Source organism: Botrytis cinerea, chromosome 3 (genome assembly GCF_000143535.2).
Source record: "Botrytis cinerea B05.10 chromosome 3, complete sequence".
NCBI lineage: Eukaryota > Fungi > Ascomycota > Leotiomycetes > Helotiales > Sclerotiniaceae > Botrytis > Botrytis cinerea.
Window position 1 is genome coordinate 3,176,984 of NC_037312.1, and position 23,355 is coordinate 3,200,338.

At 33.6% G+C, this 23,355-nt stretch overlaps 6 protein-coding genes across 7 annotated transcripts, besides 2 other annotated features; 3 read left to right on the forward strand and 3 right to left on the reverse strand.

Moving 5' to 3' along the window:
* Nucleotides 1-14: 14 nt before the first annotated feature.
* Nucleotides 15-1,697, reverse strand: BCIN_03g09260 (hypothetical protein). Its single transcript, XM_001546418.2, has one exon. It carries the CDS (start codon nt 1,541-1,543, stop codon nt 182-184), a length of 1,362 nt encoding a protein of 453 aa, XP_001546468.1. The 5' UTR covers nt 1,544-1,697; the 3' UTR covers nt 15-181.
* Nucleotides 1,698-1,806: 109 nt separating this feature from the next.
* Nucleotides 1,807-4,108, forward strand: Bcppt1. Its single transcript, XM_024692275.1, has 7 exons — nt 1,807-2,216; nt 2,272-2,352; nt 2,428-2,860; nt 2,913-3,152; nt 3,216-3,581; nt 3,631-3,755; nt 3,808-4,108. The coding sequence occupies exons 1-7, from the start codon at nt 2,067-2,069 to the stop codon at nt 3,841-3,843; spliced, it is 1,431 nt and encodes a 476-aa protein (XP_024548050.1). The 5' UTR covers nt 1,807-2,066; the 3' UTR covers nt 3,844-4,108.
* A 483-nt stretch (nt 4,109-4,591) lies between these two features.
* Bclys9 lies at nt 4,592-6,481 on the reverse strand. Its single transcript, XM_001546420.2, has 3 exons — nt 6,154-6,481; nt 6,017-6,099; nt 4,592-5,964 (listed from the first exon to the last, which is right to left on the reverse strand). The coding sequence occupies exons 1-3, from the start codon at nt 6,171-6,173 to the stop codon at nt 4,721-4,723; spliced, it is 1,347 nt and encodes a 448-aa protein (XP_001546470.1). The 5' UTR covers nt 6,174-6,481; the 3' UTR covers nt 4,592-4,720.
* A 149-nt stretch (nt 6,482-6,630) lies between these two features.
* Nucleotides 6,631-8,065, forward strand: BCIN_03g09290 (hypothetical protein). Its single transcript, XM_024692276.1, has 4 exons — nt 6,631-6,767; nt 6,835-7,013; nt 7,072-7,169; nt 7,502-8,065. Exons 1-4 carry the CDS (start codon nt 6,724-6,726, stop codon nt 7,955-7,957), a joined length of 777 nt encoding a protein of 258 aa, XP_024548051.1. The 5' UTR covers nt 6,631-6,723; the 3' UTR covers nt 7,958-8,065.
* Nucleotides 6,724-6,767: a sequence feature (Short protein (BCIN_03g09290, ATZ48754.1) was converted to a misc_feature.).
* Nucleotides 6,828-6,834: a sequence feature (Short protein (BCIN_03g09290, ATZ48754.1) was converted to a misc_feature.).
* A 2,855-nt stretch (nt 8,066-10,920) lies between the features above and the next one.
* BCIN_03g09300 (hypothetical protein) lies at nt 10,921-12,635 on the reverse strand. The gene is made up of 4 exons (XM_024692277.1): nt 12,127-12,635; nt 11,972-12,074; nt 11,580-11,903; nt 10,921-11,487 (listed from the first exon to the last, which is right to left on the reverse strand). The coding sequence occupies exons 1-4, from the start codon at nt 12,157-12,159 to the stop codon at nt 11,075-11,077; spliced, it is 873 nt and encodes a 290-aa protein (XP_024548052.1). The 5' UTR covers nt 12,160-12,635; the 3' UTR covers nt 10,921-11,074.
* A 6,531-nt stretch (nt 12,636-19,166) lies between these two features.
* On the forward strand, nt 19,167-21,604 carry BCIN_03g09310 (hypothetical protein). Of its 2 annotated transcripts, XM_024692279.1 has the most exons (2): nt 19,167-20,748; nt 20,819-21,604. In XM_024692279.1, exons 1-2 carry the CDS (start codon nt 19,508-19,510, stop codon nt 20,841-20,843), a joined length of 1,266 nt encoding a protein of 421 aa, XP_024548053.1. In that variant the 5' UTR covers nt 19,167-19,507; the 3' UTR covers nt 20,844-21,604. The 2 variants fall into 2 exon arrangements, with proteins under 2 accessions (XP_024548053.1, XP_024548054.1); XM_024692278.1 differs by having other exon boundaries at nt 19,167-21,604.
* The last annotated feature ends 1,751 nt before the right edge of the window (nt 21,605-23,355 follow it).

A 23,355-nucleotide genomic window follows, 5' to 3' on the forward strand; every position in this document is an offset into this window, starting at 1 on the left:
CAATATAACCATTCTAATTTATCTATAGCTAATTGAGAGCTCACGTATCGGCTTGTGGCTAAAAGGTTTGCAAACCCTGCACAAGATTCCTCCGTTACTTAAAGAATGACTTAGCATTCAAGGGTATCTTATAATTAATTTATCCTCCAAACGCCGTTCTATTTTTACAAACAAGTATCGTTCAACTCTTCCCAGAAGGAGTCCATCTCGCCCGTAGGTTAGATTTTGCTCTCACACTGCCTGGCGTTCTAACGCCAAAAGTGTCATTAGTCCCCTTGCCCGAACCGCCAACACGACTCCACAAGCGTTCAGCAGCTGGTGTCAGACCACCGGAGCCCACTCTAGGGCTACTGGGAAATTTGGGCACAGGAGTCATCTCAACTTTCCCAGTCATGCCAATTTTGGCAGAGGTTCGTTTACTTCTGGCAGTTTTGTCAACTATCCTATAATGTAGGTCCTCTCGCTTGCTTTGCTCTTTTATGATGAATGGGTTTTTGGTAGTTTCGCCTGGGCCAAGATCGATCATCGGAGAAGGTGTATATGGTTCTTCCTCCGGTTCGTCATCCACGAATGAATACCCATTTACACGTGGAGTTTCGCTTCCGTCGTATCCAGACTCTGAATCCACAATTCGTCGTTTTCCAGCTATGGCATCCCTTACAGCAGACATTGATGGGGAAGACGGTGTGTTGGTTTCCTCTTCAAGTGTAATCTCTGGCAACCTTGTATTTGCATATGCGACACTTTTTGGTGCGGCTCTCGAATCGTGTTGTGCTCTCTGTGCCACAGTCTCGATTGAATCTTCCACGCTATCAGGTCGAAACATCAATCCATTGTTTGGCTTGGATTTCCATGAGTCGGGTTGAGCTGGTCTTTCCTTTATGTCTTGAATCGCAAGTCTGTTCCTTTTTCCGCCATCGTCCTCCAAAGATTGTCTCGACTGCAGGAGCTTCGTCTCAACTTCTTTCTGCTTCAGCATCATATTAGATGCCACTTTGTTCCCAGTCCACATCCAAGCATATTTTTCAGCTCGTTTTTGATTTTGCTTGTCTATTAATTTGTAAAAGCTTTCGTTATCTTCGCTGGTGTACAATGATTGAAATTTTGTGAGACTCATGTTTGTATCGACTTCCACTTGAGGCGCCTGAGTTGCGTCGGAGGTAACTGACATTGGCGTACCTCCAGCAAACCCGCCAGGTGTTTCTGAAGCTCGAGATGGCGTTTGAATAGACGTGCCACGCCTTCCAATTCGTCTTCCCGGAGTCATAATATGTCGAAGCCTGCGTTCGGCACTTGTGATCCAAGCTCCATCTTTTGAGTCCAGTGCATCCAGATATTCTTGTTTCGTTTCTGTTTCAAGTAGCCCTGGGAAGAAATCCCGAGCAATGATTTCTGATATGGCGTCAGTGTACGCATCTTCGTCAATGACATTCTTCGGTCGTTTAATTCGTTTTGGGGGCGGTGGCATTAAAGCAGTTTCATTTGCGCGTTTTGTGAGAGCGGTTGAGGTTGAGGAAGTTGATTTTGATGGTACCAGATCCATCGCTGCAGACGTGCCAGTTATGGACACAAGATACAAGTCGATAATGTTCCTCAAGTCGTTGCCGTACTTTCCCAATCGTTGCCGGACTATGTCGTTCAGGTGGCTTTTATGCCGAATTAACAAAATAAGGTTAAGTGATGATTGACTACAAAACAATGGGGATTTGCGATAAGAGGGATGGAAATCGGATCGATGATTAAGCGCGTGCGGGCGGAATATGCTACTGTACCTAAAAGTGGTATCGGTGATAATGCTACACAACAGGGATGCTTCTGGACTCCGAAAGAATACTTGAGGGATTCGAAAAGTAAATTTATCAAAGTACATACCACCCTACAACGTTTACGTTTCATACTCAAATTTTGTAGAGGCTACATCTTTAGGTCCTCTAGATATCAAACGCATTTTATTCAGAAGTTCTACTACATTATCTTTCCTGTCCCTATCACTAGACCTCATCACGATAAACAACCCCGCACTCACTTACCTCACTGTCCCAATCTTTGTTTGATTGATTGAGAAAATGCCCTCCAGAGAGGAAGAGGCAGTTGCCTTGAAGAACGAAGGAAACAAAGCCTTCGCTGCCCACGACTGGCTCGGTGCCATCGATTTATACACCAAGGCCATAGAACTCGACGACCAAAAGCCAACGTACTATTCAAACAGAGCTCAGGTACCTTTAGATGTATTCAACATTCAAACTGCTCGCGTGATTGACAATCTTGCAGGCAAACATCAAATCCGAGGCTTATGGATACGCAATAGCTGATGCTACAAAAGCCATTGAACTCGACCCGAACTTTGGAAAGGTTCGTTGGATCAAAGATTTTCCCATTACTGCCTTTCTCTTGTTCAAAGTTTGAAAATTAACAACCTCCTCACAGGCATACTATCGCCGAGCCGTTGCATATACTGCAATCCTAAAACCAAAAGAAGCTCTCAAAGATTTCAAGGCGGTTGTCAAGAAGGCACCCAATGACAAAGATGCGAAGCTCAAGTTGGCAGAATGTGAGAAGATTGTGAAAAGAATCGAGTTCTTCCGAGCTATCGAAGTTGGGGATCCACCATCTGCCGCGGAGGGCCTTAATCTCGATGATATGGCTGTAAAGGATTATGATGGTGTAGAGTTGGGCAACGAAATGACGACCGAATTCATCGATGACATGCTTGAACGTTTCAAGAATGGCAAGAAGATACACCAGAAATATGTTTATCAAATTGTCATGGCAGTAAAAAAGATTGTCTATGATGAACCAACCATGGTGGAGATGGAGATTGATAGTGATGCACAGTTGACCGTTTGTGGAGATACACATGGTAAATTGGTAGATTTATCGCATTGCAGTTTTAAGCTAATACTGAGTCTCAGGTCAATTCTTCGATCTTATGGAACTCTTCAGGCTCAATGGTCTACCCACAGAGAAGCATTATTACTTATTCAATGGTGATTTCGTTGATCGGGGATCTTGGTCATGTGAAATTGCACTACTGTTGTACGCCTATAAATGGTTACGTCCATCAGCATTTTTCATTAATAGGGGAAATCATGAGACTGATGATATGAACCGTGTTTATGGATTTGAGGGCGAGTGCAAAGCAAAATACAACGGTAAGTTGTCTTCCTAATTTCTCTAGATCTTAGGCCTTGAGAATTTCAACTGATTCCTGTTAGAACGTACTTTCAAGCTATTCTCGGAAAGTTTCTCAGCTCTACCTTTAGCAACCCTCATTGGCAAGAAGTATCTTGTCCTTCACGGAGGGTTGTTCTCGGATGATAAGATCACATTAGACGACATTCGAGCTTTGAACAGACATAATCAACGCCAACCAGGTCAGGCCGGATTAATGATGGAAATGTTATGGACCGATCCACAAAAGGAGCCGGGCCGCGGCCCAAGTAAACGTGGTGTCGGCATGCAATTCGGACCGGATATCACTAGAAGGTTCTGCGAAAACAATGGCTTGGAGGCTATCATCCGTAGTCATGAAGTCCGAATGGAAGGCTATGAAGAGGAACACGATGGCAAATGCATCACTGGTATGAAAGTTTCCGATCATATATCACATACTTTACTAACATTTTCTAGTCTTCTCCGCACCGAGATATTGCGATAGTACCGAAAATAAGGGAGCTTATATCAACATTGGACCTGATTACAAGTTGGACTTCCACAAGTTTGATGCAGTGCCACATCCTAATATCAAGCCTATGGTTCGTCGTTCTTGAGCTTTTCCCCCGAATAATGTGCTAACTAGTGAAACAGGCATACGCACAAAATTCTCCTTTGTCGATGATGTAGATGAAACAATCATGATCAAATATATCAGGCGATTTTTGGGAGCGTTCATAAAAGTTTGGATCTATTCCATCTATCAAGATAGGAGATCAATCCGTAGGAAAATATTCTACAAGGGATTTGAAAATGTACAATAGCAGTAATATCCTCACGTATAGTGCTTCAATGACACTGATGCTCAAGCGAGAATGTAGTTATTCAAAATATCCTAATTATTCACAACTCTTAGCCAATTGATCGCTTTGGATAAACTTCCACCAATTCTCCAACTCCTTCGTGTCTTGCTTAACGGTGTAAAAAGGAGTGATTTAAAATGAAGTTGGCTTCCTACCAGGCAAGAGCTTTCACGTTTGCACAGTATAGTTTTCTTTTTCTACATTTCATCACGAATCTTCAAACATACTTATCACATACTGTGATCTCGTCTTCATATGATTCCCCAAATTTACACATCGAAGGCAAATACCATTTCCTCCAATTCAGGGCTCTTGTCTCGCCAAAGGGCATGAGCTTTGAATCACATCGCCTGCAGCGTGGCGGTATCCCTTATATTATGGTGTTTTATCTATTGCATGTGTGATAACCCATTGTTGTGTTGTCCTGTATTCCGGAGAATGGAATTGCTGGAGAATTTTGGTCGTGTTTGTGCTCGGCAAGGAATGACGTTGACAAGAATAGTCGAAGTTGTGCGTAGTTGGAATTCGAAGAACTTGGGACGAGAAAAATAAATGTCAGAAAGAAAAATGGAGGGTAAAGAATAGAGTTCACGAGATTATACTAAAGATTTTTTTTGCAGTTAAATAACGGTTTCGAAAGCACATTCAAACAAAACATATACTTTTGAATTTTCATCTCATCTAAGTGTATAGAAAACCATGCTCTAAGAAATGGTTTTCTCAACCAATGTGATTCCGTATTTCTTCAACTCTTTCATCAACGGATCGTTGATCTTGCTGGTCATAGGTGCAAGAATACCCTTCTCACTGATTGTTCCGTCGAGAACTTGCTTGACAGCAACACCACATGGTACGCCGACCAATTTGGCCATGGCGGAGTAACCCTTTGGATCACCGTATTCAACTAATGTGGATGTACGAGTCTCCTTCTTTCCATCCTTGTGCTCAATCTCAAATTTGTGTTGCAACATGACGAGATCACGTTCTCCCTCCTCAAATTGCATCTTCTTCTCGAGTGTGGCGCAAAGAGTATCGAGAGGGTTACCACGGGGAATAATCTTTTCGTCGGAGAAGATACCAACCCAGTTGAGACCGTTCAAAATACGTTCCTTTTCTTCGGTACTTTCGAACTTTGCCTTGGAAGCAATTGCCCACTTCAAATCATCCTCAGTACTTGACGAAGATCCAAGAACCTTCTTAGTAGCCTCCTTCCAGGAAATTGGCTCGGAGAATCCATGGTCTTCATCACTCAGGAATCCCATATCAACCAATACACGAATGAATTCTGGGAAACCTTGATATCTCAAAGTACCTCTGATGATAGTTTGTGCTTCTGGAATATTGTAACGCTCCTTGTAAGGGGTAGAGTCTCTGTTTGGGTAGGCGACAAATGCGTATCCTGGGTAGATGAAGTATGGCTTGGCGGTACCCATCAACTCTGGACCAGCAACATCAACAATGTTTCCGTCTTTATAGAATCTCGCAGCATTTCTCAATGCCAACAAAACACCACGGGAAGACCAGGAGAACTTGTAACCGAGAGGGTTGTCCGAATTCTCTGGGGCCGGAAGACCTCCACAGTATGACAAGAAAGAGGTGATCTTTCCACCCGCCTTGTGAACCTCTTCGATGGTCTTAACAGCATACAAGTGATCGATTCCTGGATCCAAACCAATCTCATTCATAACTGTGATACCGGCATTCTTGGCCTCCTCGTCCAATTCGAGCATGGCAGGAGAAACATAACTAGTGGTAACAACATTCTTCTTGTTTCGGATGGCAGATTTGATGACGGTAGCATGGAATGTATATGGGATTAAACTGATGACCAGATCGTTCTTTGCAACTTCGGCATCAAGAGCTTTGTCGTCTGTAACGTCGAGGGAGATTGGGTGGGCATTCTTGACACCTTCGGAGAGCTTCTTAGCACTTTCGATGGTTCTGCATGCTAGAAACAAGTCAGCTTTGCCTTATGGAGAGGAGTTGGAATGTTTATGTACCAACAGAAACTTGAATGCCTGCTTCACTGAGAATGTCTAGGGTTGGGCGTGTTACGAAGCCCGCACCGAGCATAAGAACTTTCCTAGAATACGTGTAAGAAAGTGAAACTTGCGCCTGAAGTAATTCAACAACTTACTTTGTGTCAAATCCAGCCATGATGTCTAATTTGGATGAATATAATTGAGAATAAACTGAAAATAAATATCAAGCAAAGGGTTGAAAGTTCACCGAACGACTCATGCCGATGGGTTAAATTTCTTGGTGGGGTTGATCCGTGATCGGCCAACTGCATGTGTGATAAAATTCGCAAGATTTGGTTGAGATCAGCATTAATTCGTTGTAAGCATGCTTCTCAATTATAATGATACAATTGCTGGATCATTTTCCTGTTTAAGAGTAACTGAAGTTTTAACTTGTCAATTCAAAATCTCGATATCATTTTTATTTGATTTTTAGGATAATTCTATAAACATGATGTTGAGGTTACAATGAGGCAATGCAGTGAGGTCAAGGATTCCAAGTTGTCCCGCACTAACCTACAATGGGAACTAGCTCCTTCTCCAGCTTACTTAAGCGCCATTCGCAAAGAACACTTCTCATAAATCGCGAAAAAGCTCTTCTCTTTAATTTTCTTCTTCTCACAACATCAAGCTTTTAAAGCTTCGTTCACAGCTTTTTCAACCATCTCTCATACCGTACAATAATCATGTCGGCAATGGATGTATTCTGGGCAGCTCCGCCTATCTCAAGGTATGCGCAATGCGTTCCGTCAAAGATGCGCCACTCAATTAATACTGATGCTGATGATAGTGCATAGGACTTTGGCTGCTGGTGCCTTGACTCTTTCGATCTTGGTCTACACTCATATTCTTTCAGGTTATCATGTTATGTTTTTATTGCAACCTCTAATGCAATTTCCGCCTCAATTATGGCGACTTATTTCTCCCTTTCTCGTTACTGGCCCAGACTTGGGTATTCTCTTCGACACATACTTTCGTAAGGCTCGGAGGATCGCATTACAATCAGGATAGATTGACTTACATTAAAACAACAGTATACACTTATGGAAGCAAGCTTGAAACAGCTTCGCCTAGATTCTCTCAACCAGGAGACTTCTTGACATATGTATTGTTTGTTTGTGCGACGATTTTGGTAGGCATTATCTCTTATTCTTTTCATTTTTCTGCCCATACCCCCACCTCTATACTGCCCGTTTAGTGCAATGCTCTTAGCTACAACGGTTCCTAAAACGAGGAAGATTACCCCTCTATCTTGGCTGGTCCGACATTCGCAAAACAACAAATAGGATCAGTCAAGGTGTAGGCATGGTGGGAAGTTCCTATGAGAAAACTCGTGTTGATTCCTCAACTTAACTCGGGTGGTTGTGGCTCCCTACATTTCAAGTCATTATCATTGAGATGTTAATACTTGGTGTTTCTATTTCAAGAGATGCCTTGTAAAAATCTCATCTAACAAATGCGCAGGGATTGAATGTATTCATAACAGGTGGTGTGATCTTCACATCGGCATTGGTATTAGCTTTCGCATACACTTCGACACAAGATGATCGTGGCATGAAAGCTACCTTTTTCGTCGTCACCATTCCCGCACCATGGATCCCATATGCCATGCTTCTTATGACCTTTGTGATGGGTGGCCCTGGCCCAGCCAAGATTCAAGCTACCGGTCTTGTTGCCGCACATTTACATGATTTCTTAACAAGACTTTGGCCTACATTTGGTGGCGGAAGGAATTTTGTTTCAACCCCGGGTTTTATACAGAGAGCTTTTCAAACAACACAAACCACTGTCACTGAAAGATCTTATGGTACAGCGGTTGCACAGCCACAACGATCTGCCAATGCTTCCAGTTCATCTGGCAGTGTTCTACCAGAATCGTGGAAGAGTCGTGGTTCAGGACATAGATTAGGAGGTGATTGAGTGACTCGAAATGCAACAATGGACCATGCTGTACTATAGATAAGATGCTTTCCTACGTTGGTCTTTGGTATCGATACAATAGAACAATAGTATTAGTCCTTGATGGCATCGTCGTTAATTATTTTTGTGTCTTCCGTGAGCGTGATTTTCGAGAAATAAATCCGAATACTTTCGAAACTAAACGTTCAGCGTAGCATTTGTGTCTGCCTACATTGATCCTCAGCAACCCACGCATGCATTCACACCATTTTCTTCCAAATTATCGCAGCATTTTTTCACTATCAGCAAATTTATCGTCTATTGTCATGTGCAACTAGGCCTTGCCATTAGCTCAAAACCAGTGCCACTTCATTTCATTGCAACGCAATCTTTTTTCTCGCCTGTATACTGTCCTTAGGAGCACATTTCTCGGCCATCCATTTTGTATGGAGAGAAGCTAGTTCAACGGTCGATTGTTCCGCCCGGAGCAGGGACTGATTCAATACTCTGTGGGCTATTAGTAGAATGGAAATTTCATATCTTTAGGTGCATAATCTACTGCGCAAAAACCTGACGGAGAGGTCAGAGGGGCTGCTGGGCTGCTGGGTTCGGCGATGGTGCGAAAAGGCGGATCAGGTAACTGAGGCGAATTGAAGGGTCTTTGTTACATTCGCATAAATCATTGCATGGTTCTTAAAAATAGAAGCTTCATAATATATTGATTCTGTTCATCTGAGAGGAGTTCACGATACTGGGCAAGAGGATCAAAATCTGCCGAGTTTCAGGTTTTGATTATCGTGATTTTTGAGATTCTAGTCATGGGACAGCTCTTGATTTGCTGGAGGCAGTTGAATTTCATTTGCACCATGGGGATATAGGGTGGGCAGCGAGAATAGAAAAAACATGATAAGAATCTTGACGTTGATCGATAGCTACAAAGAATGATGACGATGATGTACATGTGAGATACGAGCTTAGAGAGGTCAACGGGTAGTCCAGAAAGGATAGTTAGCGTCAGTTTACCACCACAGCAATAGTTGATATTGTCCCTACACCCTTGGTGCTACCTGTCTCACAATGCCAAAGTATTTTATGCTCTGAATGAACTGCTCTGGCTAATCATACATGTGGCAATTTATGTTTGAATTGAACATAGCTAGGTCTAGTCGTTCTAACCCAGTTTTTGGCGATGTGACGTTAGGTCATGAGCAAGTGGGAATGCACTCCAATCTTTACAGTCGGACCAAAACTTTTAATGTATGGCCATTTACATGCAAAATTTGCACCCGCTGAAATATCTCTCGCCTTCAATTGAGTTTTCATGACTATCACTTGATACAAGGGAACGTTGCCACGCACTCCTTGAAAGAATCTGTCCATCACAATTCGATGGCTCGTTTCCTGGTTACTTCTCCCACGGTTCGTCTACATATGTCGATATTGAACCATTCAAACCTGTTGATGCGCGATTCTTTCTTCCGCTAAAGAATATATCAAGATCCGGGACCCGAGTACAATTTTCACGTCGAGCGGTGAAGTTGCATATTTTACGACTTGCTACTGTTGAGACATATCAAGATCTGAATTATTGCCGACGACATAAAGCGGGTAGGAAATGAACTCGATGCATCTATAGACAAGATCGATTGCATGTTCAGAACTTGAGAACCATTAAATCTCAACTGAGCAACGTTGACCAAAATAAAACATTGTACACCGCGCGGTATGAGATTCGATCTAGACAAACCTATGTATGATAGCCTTCAATAAAGTGAAGTTGAAAGATCTTTGAGGTTCAATTGACATGAATAGCAGTAAGAGTTAACACTTTAGAGTTGGAATGGTTTTCCTAAATCATTTATTCGCCTTGAGACTTCTTAGCTACAAATTGGAGCAAAAGAAGAAGAAAAAGAAGAACAAGTAAAACAAGGAAAACTCCCAAATGTCCCGAGATTAACAACTACTGGCAATAACCATCTCCATGCACTACATGCATCGTCGAGCGAACTATCTATCTACCACCTATTGAATCACCGCTCCGGAACCTCTTTGATCCCTACCTTCCTTTCAAACGAGCAATTTACAGTCCCAAATCAGTAATCCTCATTACCCCTAAGCCCCATCTATCCAATCCATCACATCTCACAATTCTTCTCAAACTTTTGTTGCACATCGTACCGAATCCCGCGCCGAGCTGATGTTTTCAAACCCCTACATCGCTTGCCTCTCAAACGTCCCGCTTCCGAAAATTTGGCGTTCCACATACCGAGTTCCGAAACACGAGTTCGGTATTACAGGGGGAGAGAAAAATAAACTACACCGACTGACATTTGATGGGGGCCGAAATCCTAGGTTGTCCGCAAGTTTTCAGATAGGCAACAGATAATTCGGAGGAGTTCTTTGGGGAAAGGGATTGGATGGGTTTACATGATAAATGGTGATTTCGGGTTGTATTTTTGTGATGGCACCGGGTAGTTAGTTTTATAGGGTTCGGGTGACTTCCGAGAATTGGTGTACAATTATTTGTCTTGTCCGATCAAACAATTAATATCTGGAAAAATTCAATGAGCGATTGGCATGAAGAACGACAATATTATGGAATATCATTAAACCATATACATACAGGTAAATTATGTTTTCATTTCGAGCTGGCTCATTGAATTACTGATCTGCCGCTGAGACTCCAACTTGTAGCACTTGACTATTCTCGGGACTGGGTTTTTTTGAAATTCGTTTTTGGTTGTCTTAGGTGAAATGTCAATTGGAAAATGTATTCTAGGGTTGATTGGGGTCTTTTCGAGGCTATTGGATTGGGAAGGGCGTGGACGTTTCAGAGTAAACCTTGTGATTTCAGAGATTGAGAATTCTTGTTTGTGCAAAGAATGATAACCATATAGCCGCTTCTTAAATCACGTTTTGGTGCCCATGTCGCTCAAAATTCAGATTGGTGCAAATCAACACTGGCAAGTGAAATTTCAATAACATCCAACGCGACAGGTATTATCATTGTGAGATACTTGTAAATGTAGTTGCTGTTGAGTTTATTATCTGAAAGTCATCGACAACATGGTTTGGTTATTCGACTTCTAGCATTGAGCTACGAGATTGCGTCGATAGTTGGCGGATTCACCTCTCGGTTCACTTGGTACCCGAAATTATTTTTGCCATAGGATGCTGATCAGTGTCGACAATCAAAAGCTTTTCCTCACCTCGGCCGAGTATTCCGTAGACATTAACTTCGCCACCCTTGATACCTAGGATTGTGCTAGTTCCGGCATACGTTGATTCGCCTTCAGCTCCGCACCGATTGGCGAGAACAATAATGATTTCTTCTGTCCTACTAGCTTCAATTATAGGTTTCAGTCTAGAAATCCAGTAAGAGATTGTATCCATATCAGGCTCTCTTGCCAATAGACTGTAAGGTAATTGATCTTGTCTTGTAAGCCAAGCCATGGACATGATGACAAGATTTGCTTTCTTTTGAAGTACATGAAAAGCAAATTCACAAGCATTCCAAGGAGTTTCGAATTTATATGGATTCAAGTCCATGCCTATGAATCATGAGTATCAGTGAGTTTATCGGAAATGTTGAGATGTTATCAAGTATGAGTTTTTGTGCTCGAATGATGTGCTAAATACTTACAGATTCCCATTGCCACAGTCCCTAGACCCTCGATATCTCCATCAAAAAAGCCAGATCCTTCATGAGCCCAAGTTTCATCTGTATAATATAGGAATGACTTTCGATAGTTGGCGATAGTCTTGCCATCCTTATCCATCGTAACCGTAGAATTATAGCATTTGGAATTTGTTGATCCACTAGATAAATCGCCAACTTTCTCTGGATAACCAACCGTAACTATACAGTTGTGCCTGAGAGCTGCCGTGCGTGCCCACGAAGACGTGACACCGGAAGTAGTCGGCTCAAGGTAAGGAGTGATTTGTTCCAAAGAAGAGAAATTATAACCTACATAAGAGTTAGTCGCGAAATTGACAAGATACTATCATCGAAGACATCTAGGATGTGATGATTACCAGAGAATGCCATCTCAGGCAATACTAAAAGATCGAGATCTTCCGGTTTTGCTTTCGCGAGTATTGCATCCGCCTTTGTGAAGTTATTTTTGACATCTCCGACCTATATTGTGGTATTAGCTATGTTTGTAAATAACGTGACTGAATTGTCTTACTTGAGGATCGAACTGTAAACAAGCAATTCTCATACTTATGAATCTCCTTAGGATTTGTAGAGATTGAATATCAAAGGCTTTCTTGTGAAAGTGGCAAGCACGGAGAACTCCTCAGATTATACGACAGTGCGTGTTGAATTCCAGTTCTCCGGTGTCCGTTCGCACTGTAGACAATCGTGACAAGGATTTCACCCCGAGAATGTCTAGTGCTCTGACAGTAAGCTCGTCAGGTAGCAGCTAGGAGAAAACAATTCGAGAAGGTTAGATTGTTCAGCCTCTACCCCGCTATTTGTTCAACCGCTATGAGATTATTCGAATACCAATCTCGTACACAAACCCTGTGGAAACCTTCTTAAACTTGTCAAATATCACTTCCCTTCGAGGTTCGACCCCTGATAAGTTCTTGATCAATGATTATGCAGAATGAAAGAGTGATGTAGGTAACGCTGTGCGATATCACCAAAGTTTGATTGATAAATGGCGGAAATGTGGATACGGAGTGCGATTACGAAGAAGGAAATGGTAATGTAGTTGAACACCGAGTGGCCCATTTCAAATATATATAAATTTCGTCTGTGTGTAACCGTGCACTTGCTTTATTTATTGATATAATTTGAAAAGGGTTGAAAATATCGAAATTTAATTACATGAATATTATAAAAATCTAGTTGTTTATCAAAAATTCGAATTATTATAATAGTTATTATAAAAATAACTTTTTTATAACGAAAATCGTAACAATTTCTATTTTTTTAAAATATAATAGAAATATTTATAAAAAAACTAAATTTATAAAAAGCTGATTTTCTATTAATATTTAATATTTTTCTCTTTTTAAAAAATAATATATATTTATTAAAATATAAATATTAGAAAAAGCTCAATTTTAGTGTATTTTGAAATGAGCTACTCGGTGATATGAGTCACTCGGTATTAAACTATATTATATAATCAAGATATAACGTAGTTTATCATCGAGTGGGTCATATCATCGAGTGGGCCACTATAAATACATATAAAATTCGTCTGTGCGTAACCGTGCATTTTCTTCATTTAATAATATAATTTTATAAAATTTGAAATTATGAGATCTGATTATATAAATATCATAAAAATTTAATTTGTTTTTCAAAATTTTAATTAGTACAGGAGTTATTATTGAAAGAACATTTTTGTAACGAAAATCGTAACAATTTGTGATTTTTATAGAATATAATACAAATTTTCATATAAAAATTGAGTATTTGTATAAGAAATCTTTTCTTATTGATAAATCTTTTTTCTTTTTCAAAAATATTGATTAATTATTAAAATGTAAATATTATGAAAAGGCTAATTTTAGTGTATTTTGAAGTGGCCCACTCGATGATATGACCCACTCGATGATAAACCACGTTATTCTATTAACGTGGTTTATCATCGAGTGAATCATATCATTGAGTGAATTGCTTTCACTTCAATTTGTACTTTCAAAATTATATTATTCAATAACAATTGAATCAATTAATTAAAATTATAAAGAATCTAATAATCTAAAATCTATTATATTATTTTAATAGATTCTTATATTATATCCTATTTTTTTATATTTACTATAATATTAATTAGAAAATACTTGTTTATTAGAATTCCCTTTTTTTTTAATATTTGTTATATTGAATTTGAATATTAATCTTTTATTAAAATAATATATCTAAAGCTGTTTATTCAATAAATATTTCTTTTTAATATAATTAAGTTTTTTTTAATATATTAATAACATGATTTATCATTGAATAGATCATATCATTGAGTAAACCACTTTCATTTCAATTTACATTTTCAATCCTATATTATTCAATAATAATTGAATTAATTGATTAAAGCTATTAAGAATCTAATAATTTAGGATCTATTATATTGTTTTGATAAGTTTTTATATTATATTTTGTTTTTTTATATTTATTATAACGTGGTTTAATAGTGGCTCGGTCATATTAGTAAGTCGGCCATCATTTTTACAAACAAAATACGTCTGTGCATGAACGTGCACTTTCTTTATTTAATGATATAATTTTCTAAAAATCTAATATTAAATATTTGATTATATATAGATAATAAAAATCTAATTAGTTTTAATAAATTAGAATTTTTAAAATAGTTATTATAAAAAAAGCTTTTTTGTAATGAAAATCGTGACAATTTTGATTTTTTTTGAAATCGAAAAGAATTATTTGGAAAAAAACTATATTTTTGAATAACTGATTCTTTATTATTATTTAATATTCTTTTTTCTTTCAAAAATAATGATTAATAATTAAAATATGAATATTGAAAAAGGCTGATTTTATATGTATTTTGAAGTGGCCGACCCACTGATATGACCGAGCTACTGATAAACTACGTTAATATTTATTAGAAAATGTTGTAATATTAGAATTCCTTTTTTTTTAATGTTTATTATATTGAATTTGAATATTAATCTTTTGTTGAGATAATATATTAAAAGCTTTTTGTTTAATGAATATTTCTTTTTATTGTAATTGAGTTTTTTTTGTATATTGATATTTATTTAATATTTTATTTGCTTTTTGAAGTATATAATTCTTTATATTTAAAAATATATTTTTATAAATTAATCTTTTTGTATTTTTAATTAAAGTTAATATAATTTCGAATATAAATATAGGAAAGTTTATTTGATAATGAGTTATTTAAGATTTAATTAATATTGATTGAGAAAGAGTTTTAATTGGATTATAAAAGGGTTGAAAGATTTATTGTTTTAAATTGAAAAAGGGGAGAATAGGTATATAAATTCGAATATCTAATTTTGAAAATATAGTTTTAGAATTAAATAATATTAAATTTGCTTTTTGAAATTCTGATTTTATATTTTGAAAAATGATTGATTTTTTATATATAGTTTTGAAAATTATAAAAAATTCAATTTTCGAAATATAATTGATATATATTTTAATAAATCTATTAATTTGATTATTATATAAATATTTTAAATTGTTAAAATAGTTAATATTAAATGATTGAATTAAATAATTTGAATATAATAATAAATGTAAATATATAATATTATTTTTTTTGTAATATATTTGAAAAGTTATTGATTTATAATTTTCATATTTATTTAATATCAATATTCAATATTTTTTTTTTGATTTTTAATATACTTATTGAAGTATTTCAATTATTTTGAATTTGTTTTATTGTTTATTTATTTATTAAATATAGATTTAATAATTCATTTTGTAGGAAGATTTGTTTTGATGTATTAATTGAAGAAATGAATTTGTTTTTGAATTATTAGAAATAGAAGAATAATTTCACTCTTTTTATTTCCATATACTATTATTGTAATTTATTTTTAATTATTTGATTATATTGTTTTGCTTTTGTTATTTCATTTAATATTAATTATTATTATTATTATATATATAATCTTTATTATAAAGTTTGTTTTATTGAAATTATAGAAATCTCTATTCAAAATATTATATTTCGTTTATATATTTGTAATTAATCAAAACTACTTTTGAAAAAGTTTAGGATTTTTATAAAAAGTTTTTTGAAAGTTATAAATATAACTAAAATATATCTTTAATTCAATTCAACACTTTACAAATCAATATATCTAAAGTTTTCTAATATTCTTTATATTTTTTAATTTGAGAATATGATTTGCTATATCTTTCACTTTTTTATATTTAAATAGAAAACCTTTCGAATTTATATTAAGAATATATTAAATAATAATTTCCTTTTTTAATTTTATAAGTTTATATCGATTCATTCGAGTTTTGGTATATAAAGTTAAACTATTTATTTTATATATAAAGATTGTATAAGGGATATTATATAATTAGAAAGCTTTTCGAAGATTTAGTTTTTTATTGTTTTCAATAACTTTAATAATTAAATGCAAATGTGCTTTTTTATTATTAAATTATATAATAAATGATTGATAAATTGTATATTGAAGTTGGTTGTGTTTATTAAGGTGAAAGTGGTTTATTCGATGATATGGTTTATTCGATGATAAATCACGTTATTTGTTTAATGTTTAATTTGTTATTTGAAATATATAATTCTTTTTATATAAAAATATATTTTTATGAATTAATCTTTTTATATTTTTAATTAAAATTGATATAGTTTTGAATATAAATATGAAAAAGTTTAATTGATAATAAATTATTTGAAATTCAATCAATATTAATTGAAAAAGAGCTCTTATTAAATTATAAAAAGTTTAAAAGATTTATTAATTTAAATCGAAAAAAGAAAAGATAGATATATAAATTCGAATATTTAATTTCGAAAATACAATTATAAAATTGAATAGAATTAAATTTGTTTTTTAAAATTCTGATTTTATATTTTAAAATATAATTAATTTCTTATATATAGTTTTAAAAGTTATAAATAATTTGATTTTTGAAATATAATTAATATAGATTTCAATAAATCTATTAATTTGATTATTATATAAATATTTTAGATTATTAAAATAACCAATATCAAATGATTGAATTAAATGATTTGAATATAATAGTAAATATAAATATATAATATTATTCTTTTTATAATATATTTAAAAAGTTATTAATTTATTACCTTTATATTTATTCAATATTAATATTTGGTATTTAATTTTTTTAATTTTCAATATACTTATTAAAATATTTCAATTATTTTAAATCTATTTTATTATTTGTTTTATAAAAAGATTCATTTCGATATATCAATTGAAAAAATGAATTTGTTTTTAAACTATTAGAAATAAAAGAATCATTTCATTCTTTTCATTTTTGTATATTATTATTATAACTTATTCTCGATTATCTAACTATATTGATTTATTTTTATTATATCTCTTAATATTAATAATAATTATTATTATATATATAATTTCTATTACAAAATTTATTTTATTGAAATTATAAAAATCTTTATTCAAAGTATTATATTTTACTTATATATTTACAATTAATTAAAACTACTCTTTAATAAATTTAAAATTCTTATAAAAAACTCTTTGAAAACTATAAATATAATTAAAATATGTTTTTAATTTAATTCAATACTTTATAAATCAATATATTCAAAACTTTTCAATATTCTTTATATTCTTCGATTTGAAAATATAAATTATATTTTCTATATTCTTAAATTTGAAGAAAAAACCTTTCAAATCTATATCGAATATATATTCAATAATAATATCCTCTTCTAATTTTAAAAGATCATAAACTTTATATTAATATTCTATACAAAAAATAAAACTATTAATTCTATATTATAATATCATATACAAAACATTATACATTTTAACAATCTTTCAAATACTTAATTTTTTTTTTTTTTTTTAAATAACTTCGATAATAAGAAATATACAAGCTTTTTAATTATTCAAATTCATTGTAAATCGTTAATAAAACGCATGTTGAAAAAAAAAGTATAAATTAAGATGAAAATGACCTATATGGTGATATAGCCCACTTGCTGATAAGTCACGTTATACTTTTCAAATACATTATTTTTATTACTTTTTAAGCTTTAATTATAAAGTTATATATCAATATAGATATCTCATTATGAATCTAATTAATTATTAAATCAAAATCTCAACATCCTTGATTAGTAAGCTGTCAGGTTATATAAGCGAGAATTAGAAAGAGAACTATAAGATTTTAAGATTCTAAAGTTTAATTACATGTCTAATATCTTTATATAAACTAGAAGTAAGAGATTAGTAAAATTTATAAGCTAATATTATTATTATTATTATTATTATTATTATTATTATTATTATTATTATTATTATTATTATTATTATTATTATTATTATTATTATTATTATTATTATTATTATTATTATTATTATTATTATTATTATTATTATTATATTACAACAGATTAGTAACAGACTATAGAATCACTAATTTATAGATTATAGTAGTTTTATTAAAGTTTTAGTTGGAATTTTGAATATATATATAAATTTATAAATCAATATTTTAAACCTTCAGCTCTTTATTCAGAGAAATCCTAGAATTCTAAACCTTTTTAATTGAGTCTAAACTATCTAAATTATATTGTGTTTTAATATAGATATTAATAGATCAAAAGAGTAATTTTTAATGTAAAAAGGTGACTCAAAACAGGGGTGGCTAGAAAGTAAGGTAGTTGACTTAGGGCCCGTTCGGATCGTTTTTTTAATTTATTGATTAAGAATTTAATCTAAATTTTATAGATCTATAAAATATAAAATAAAAAATATTAACAAATGTTATAAAATGTTAGTAAAAGTTATATTATAGATTTGACGAGGCTTAGTAAGACTATTATATAAATTTTCAAAATTTATAAATTCACAATTTTGTAACTTTTTATAATTCAATATAAGTGTTTAGCAAATCAGTTTTTTTCAATTTTATTATCAATATAAATTATTGAGCAATATTTGCATTCAGTAAATGCTCATTTAGACCTATATTATTAACAAATATAATTCTATATCGCCTAAAAAATCGATACGAACGGGCCCTTATATACTAGATTGAAATAGTTTCCTTAGGTTTTCCCCCCTTGCCGAATTGGAAAAACTAATTTCAATCAATAGAAAATTTTATATATTATTTATAATCAATCAGAAAAGGTTATATAAATTTACAAATATGAAAATAACCTACTATAAAGATATATGATTATATAATACATGGAGTATATAATCACTTTGTTTGCTTCTACAAATCCATGAAGATTCATATTTAGAGAAAATTTATTTGGTTTGTTGATAAACCGTTGTAGAGTTTTAATCCTACAGAGGAGGGTACGATGTAGGAAGATACGATGTCATTGCACCACGTCAAGCTGACATGACATCCCTTGTACGGAAAACTTATTTAGTCTACGGTATTCGGCTCTGGCAACTACCTAGTCAACGGCACAGTAGCGCGCAAAGTAAATTTCAGAGTAGCGCTTAGCCAACCACAAAGTAACGTGGCGCTGATGACACGCTATAACTATATCAACCCCCCAAAGTTCGCACTTCAACACAACTCGTCATAACGTCACTCAATATAGGATTGAAACTCTAGAGATTTACCGTCAAGTTATTTATTTTTTGATTCATATATCAAAACCTCAAACCGAATCCTACATTACAATTCATACCAACACTGCAAATTTTTGTTTCATTAATTTGCTCACCAATTCAATTATCAAAGGGCACTCTCAAAAATTACCACGTCAAATTTTGTAGTACCACTGTAACTGCCTATTGGGTCATTATTTTGACAGACGGCTGTAGTTGGAGATCAATTACGCTACCTGGTATCACTTCCCTCAATCGTCATCGTCCACTGTTATAAGCGCAACTAGCATGAGTTTTCTTTTTTTACCACTTGAAGTTCTACAGCATATCGCAGTTTGTGTTGAAACAGCGCATAGGCCTAGCCTTTACGCTTTTAGCTTGACGAGCAAGGCTTGCCACAGAGCCGCAACTATTCTGGTCTTTCAGCAAATCATTATCACAGTCCACGATCGCAAAATACTGCGGTGCGATGTCGATAGACTTATTGAGTCTCTCTCTCGCACGGATTCCTTTCGTCATATCCAAAGCATCACTATCAAAGGAGCTCTAAGACCCAACGTTGAGAAGCAAGAAGGTTATGGTCCACAACCGCCTTATGTGGCTATCACTGGCCTTGACGAGGTATTGGTGAACGAGGAGCCTTACTCTTACCATGGCCTATATACGGTGTATGATGAGAGCGTCATTGAGAGGTCTTCAGAGGAGGATATGGCATGGGCTCCTGTTGTGAACTTGCTCCAAGCTAAAATTCACCTGAAAGACCTGGTTTATGACTGTCAGAGTCAATTTCCACCAAGTCTTCTCAGGGCACTTCATGAGCAGCATCCTCAATGCAGGCTTCATCACCTCACGTTTCGATTCCGGACATTATTGTGGGACGTCCCCTACTCTTACGAAATGGAGCTTGCTACATCACCATCTCTCTATAGAGTGAAGCTTACTTGCGCTTTACGCGATACTGATAGAGATGATGATTTCAACTTAGAGGCTATGATGGAGCTTACTGCGGGGCTTGCTACTAATTTGAAGGAGGTCATTGTTTTGAATCTCCTTCCAGGACGCTCTTTAAAATCAGTTCGCCCCCGTGGGTCTTGGCACGGTCTCCCAGGCTTTACTGGAGGGAAGTTAGGTTCCTTAAAATCACTGTCACTCAAAGGATATTCGCGTTTGAATTCCCCAATAATGCTACAGAATTGGGCGAGGTGTACAGACTTTGCTTGCCTGGAGCACCTTACCCTCGGAGGCTCCTACGACGCAAAACACTCTGGGCTCACTGGTGAGACAATGGAATGGGTTGCCCAGAACCATTTCTTTCCCAAAGTCAAAACACTCAGCGTTTACCTTAACCGCGATAGCAATGACCAAGAAAGACTGAACTACGGTGACTACGCAGTTTCCTTTTTCCAGGCTTTCGAATATCTTGAAGAACTATCCATCGAAGGGCCAATAGATTCAAAAATTCTGGACAATGTTCTCTTCCGTCATGGACAGACGCTTAAGAAACTAAGCTTGCATCCTTTTGAGGAAAGGTATGCAAACTCCAATGAAAGTGATATCCTGGATACACCCTTCGAGTTCACTAAGGATCATTTTTTGCAGATTGAAGTTCAGTGTCCGGTACTAGAAGAGCTCACAATTCCTGTCAAACGCAATGTGTCAAGTGTATCCGAGACTGAGATGTACAGATGTTTTGGAAGAATGAAAAACTTACGATCTCTCTTTCTTATCTTGGATTGTTCGAATTGGCGGGTGACTCAAAACAGTACATACAATCTCAAATTTGATGAAGAGGATCAGAAGACTCTAATAGATAACGAATGTCCTTTTCTTACGAGGGGTGTAGTGAAGGAAACCTTTATTAATTGCGCAGTGGACGAGGCGTTAGCTCGCGCAATCTGGAAGATCATTAGCCAGAACAAGACTGGTAGACGGCTGGAGCGACTCAAATTGTGGCCTGAGGAAGGTAATGTATTCGGCATCTACGGTACGGGGCTACCATTCACCTTTTCAGAAATGATTAAAAACATGACTCGATCATGGATATTTGAGCGCGATCCGCGAGAAGATGAAGAAGAGCTCTTCACTGTTAGAGAACTAAGGCAGCACAAAAGGAGGAACAGCGATGAACTGGCAGTTGGCTACTTGGCATGTATTCATGATCCAGAGATTTCGGAGATATTTCGTTCTATATGGCCCCCTAAAAAAGACGGCTATGATTGGCGAGATGATTGGTCGAGTTTTCCTCTCCAGGTATAGGATTCTACAATTTAGAATTAGGTTAGAATCAGATTTCTTCTACATTTTTTTTAAAAATCATAATCACACTGTGATTTCTTTCTTATTATGAAGAAACTAAAAACTAGCTCGAAAAATTACTTAATCTGATTGAGATTTGTTTATTTTTATTAGATAGATGAAATAGCTCTAGGGAATTCTTCTGAAAAAGCGTTTGATATAATTTCAGTATGAAATTCCATAATAGTGTTACAGGAGCTGCCTTTAGAATCATGTGGAAGTGTTTAGAAATCTCTCGAAATGATTTAGACTAGATTTCAAATAGGAATTCAATAAAATTATAATTAATTGCAATTCTCATAATTATAATATAAAATTAATAATTATTTTAAATACAAAACTCTATATTATAATAAAACTCATTTTTTATATAAACCTTTATTTTTTATTATTTTATCGATTCTATTTATTAGAAGTAATGAGAGTAAGAAAATCCTATTAATTTTACAATTTTTATAATATTGTTTTTATAAATCATAATATCAAAAACTTATATTTATTTTATAATTTATATTGTAATATAGATGTCGTTATAATAATATCTCCTTCTTAAATTAACATTTATTTCAAATATTTATATAGCAAGTTTCCTTATTTGATTATTTCTTTTATAATATTTGTAATATTTATTATTTGTATTTTCAAATTTATTATTAATCATTCAAATATTTACTTTCGTTTTAAAAAAAAGATATTATTATATCTTATAAACATAATTAATATTTAAAAAAAAAAACTCAAATATCAAATTCATTTAAATATTATACATTAACGTAGTTTATTAGTGCGTACATTATATCAATACGTACACTACTTTTACTTCAATTTATACTTTTAACTTCATATTATTAATAACAATTGAATTAATTAATTAAAATTATTTAGAATCTAATAATCTAAAATCTATTATGTTATTTTAATAAATTCTTATATTGTAATCTATCTTTTTATATTTATTATAATTTTAAATAAAAAATACTTCCCTATTAAATTTACTTTCTTTTTGATACTTATTGTATTGAATTTAAATATTAATCTTTTATTAAAATAATATATTAAGAATTTACTATTTGGTAAACACTCCTTCTTAATATAATTAGGTTTTTTTTTATATATTGATATTTATTTGATATCTTATTTATTATTTAAAATATATAAATCTTTATATTTAAAAATATATTTTTATAAATTGATTATTTTATATTTTTAATTAGAATTAATATAATTTCAAATATAGATATAAATGAATTTGATTGATAATAAGTTATTTAAGATTTAATTAATATTGATTAAAAAAGAGTTTTAAATGAATTATAAGGAGTTTGAGAGATTCATTAATTTAAATTGAAAGAGGGGGGGATAAATGTATGAATTCGAATATTTAATTTTGAAAACATAGTTTTAGAATTAAATTGAATTAAATCTGTTTTTTGATTTTATATTTTAAAAAGTAATTGATTTTTTATATATAATTTTAAAAGTAATGAAGAATTTAATTTTCGAAATATGATTAATATATACTTTAATAAATCTATCAATTTGATTATCATATAAATGTTTTAGATTATTAAAATAGTTAATATTAAATAATTGAATTAAATGATTTGAATATAATAGTAAATATAAATATATAACGTAGTTTATCAGTGCGTGCATTATATTAGTGCGTACACCACTTCAGAATTATACTAAAATCAGGGTTTTTTAATATTTGTATTTTAATAATTAATCATTATTTTTTGAAAAGACGAAGATATTTGATAAAAATTATAATTCAAATATTCAAAAATATAATTTTTATATAAATATTTTCATTATATTTTAAAAAAGATTGAGATTGT

Excerpts from the sequence above, each read along its gene's own strand:
- BCIN_03g09310 (XM_024692278.1), top strand. The coding sequence starts at position 19,508 with ATGAGTTTTCTTTTTTTACCACTTGAAGTTCTACAGCATATCGCAGTT.
- BCIN_03g09290 (XM_024692276.1), top strand. The coding sequence starts at position 6,724 with ATGTCGGCAATGGATGTATTCTGGGCAGCTCCGCCTATCTCAAG. Across the intron at positions 6,768-6,834 it reads GCAGCTCCGCCTATCTCAAG|GACTTTGGCTGCTGGTGCCT; the intron begins GTATGCGCAATG and ends GATAGTGCATAG. Across the intron at positions 7,170-7,501 it reads TTGTTTGTGCGACGATTTTG|GGATTGAATGTATTCATAAC; the intron begins GTAGGCATTATC and ends ACAAATGCGCAG.
- Bclys9 (XM_001546420.2), bottom strand. The coding sequence starts at position 6,173 with ATGGCTGGATTTGACACAAA. Across the intron at positions 6,100-6,153 it reads ATGGCTGGATTTGACACAAA|GAAAGTTCTTATGCTCGGTG; the intron begins GTAAGTTGTTGA and ends CACGTATTCTAG. Across the intron at positions 5,965-6,016 it reads AGGCATTCAAGTTTCTGTTG|CATGCAGAACCATCGAAAGT; the intron begins GTACATAAACAT and ends ACTTGTTTCTAG.
- BCIN_03g09300 (XM_024692277.1), bottom strand. The coding sequence starts at position 12,159 with ATGAGAATTGCTTGTTTACAGTTCGATCCTCAA. Across the intron at positions 12,075-12,126 it reads GTTTACAGTTCGATCCTCAA|GTCGGAGATGTCAAAAATAA; the intron begins GTAAGACAATTC and ends ACCACAATATAG. Across the intron at positions 11,904-11,971 it reads GCCTGAGATGGCATTCTCTG|GTTATAATTTCTCTTCTTTG; the intron begins GTAATCATCACA and ends ACTCTTATGTAG.
- BCIN_03g09260 (XM_001546418.2), bottom strand. The coding sequence starts at position 1,543 with ATGGATCTGGTACCATCAAAATCAACTTCCTCAACCTCAACCGCTCTC.
- Bcppt1 (XM_024692275.1), top strand. The coding sequence starts at position 2,067 with ATGCCCTCCAGAGAGGAAGAGGCAGTTGCCTTGAAGAACGAAGGAAAC. Across the intron at positions 2,353-2,427 it reads TCGACCCGAACTTTGGAAAG|GCATACTATCGCCGAGCCGT; the intron begins GTTCGTTGGATC and ends ACCTCCTCACAG. Across the intron at positions 3,756-3,807 it reads ATCCTAATATCAAGCCTATG|GCATACGCACAAAATTCTCC; the intron begins GTTCGTCGTTCT and ends CTAGTGAAACAG.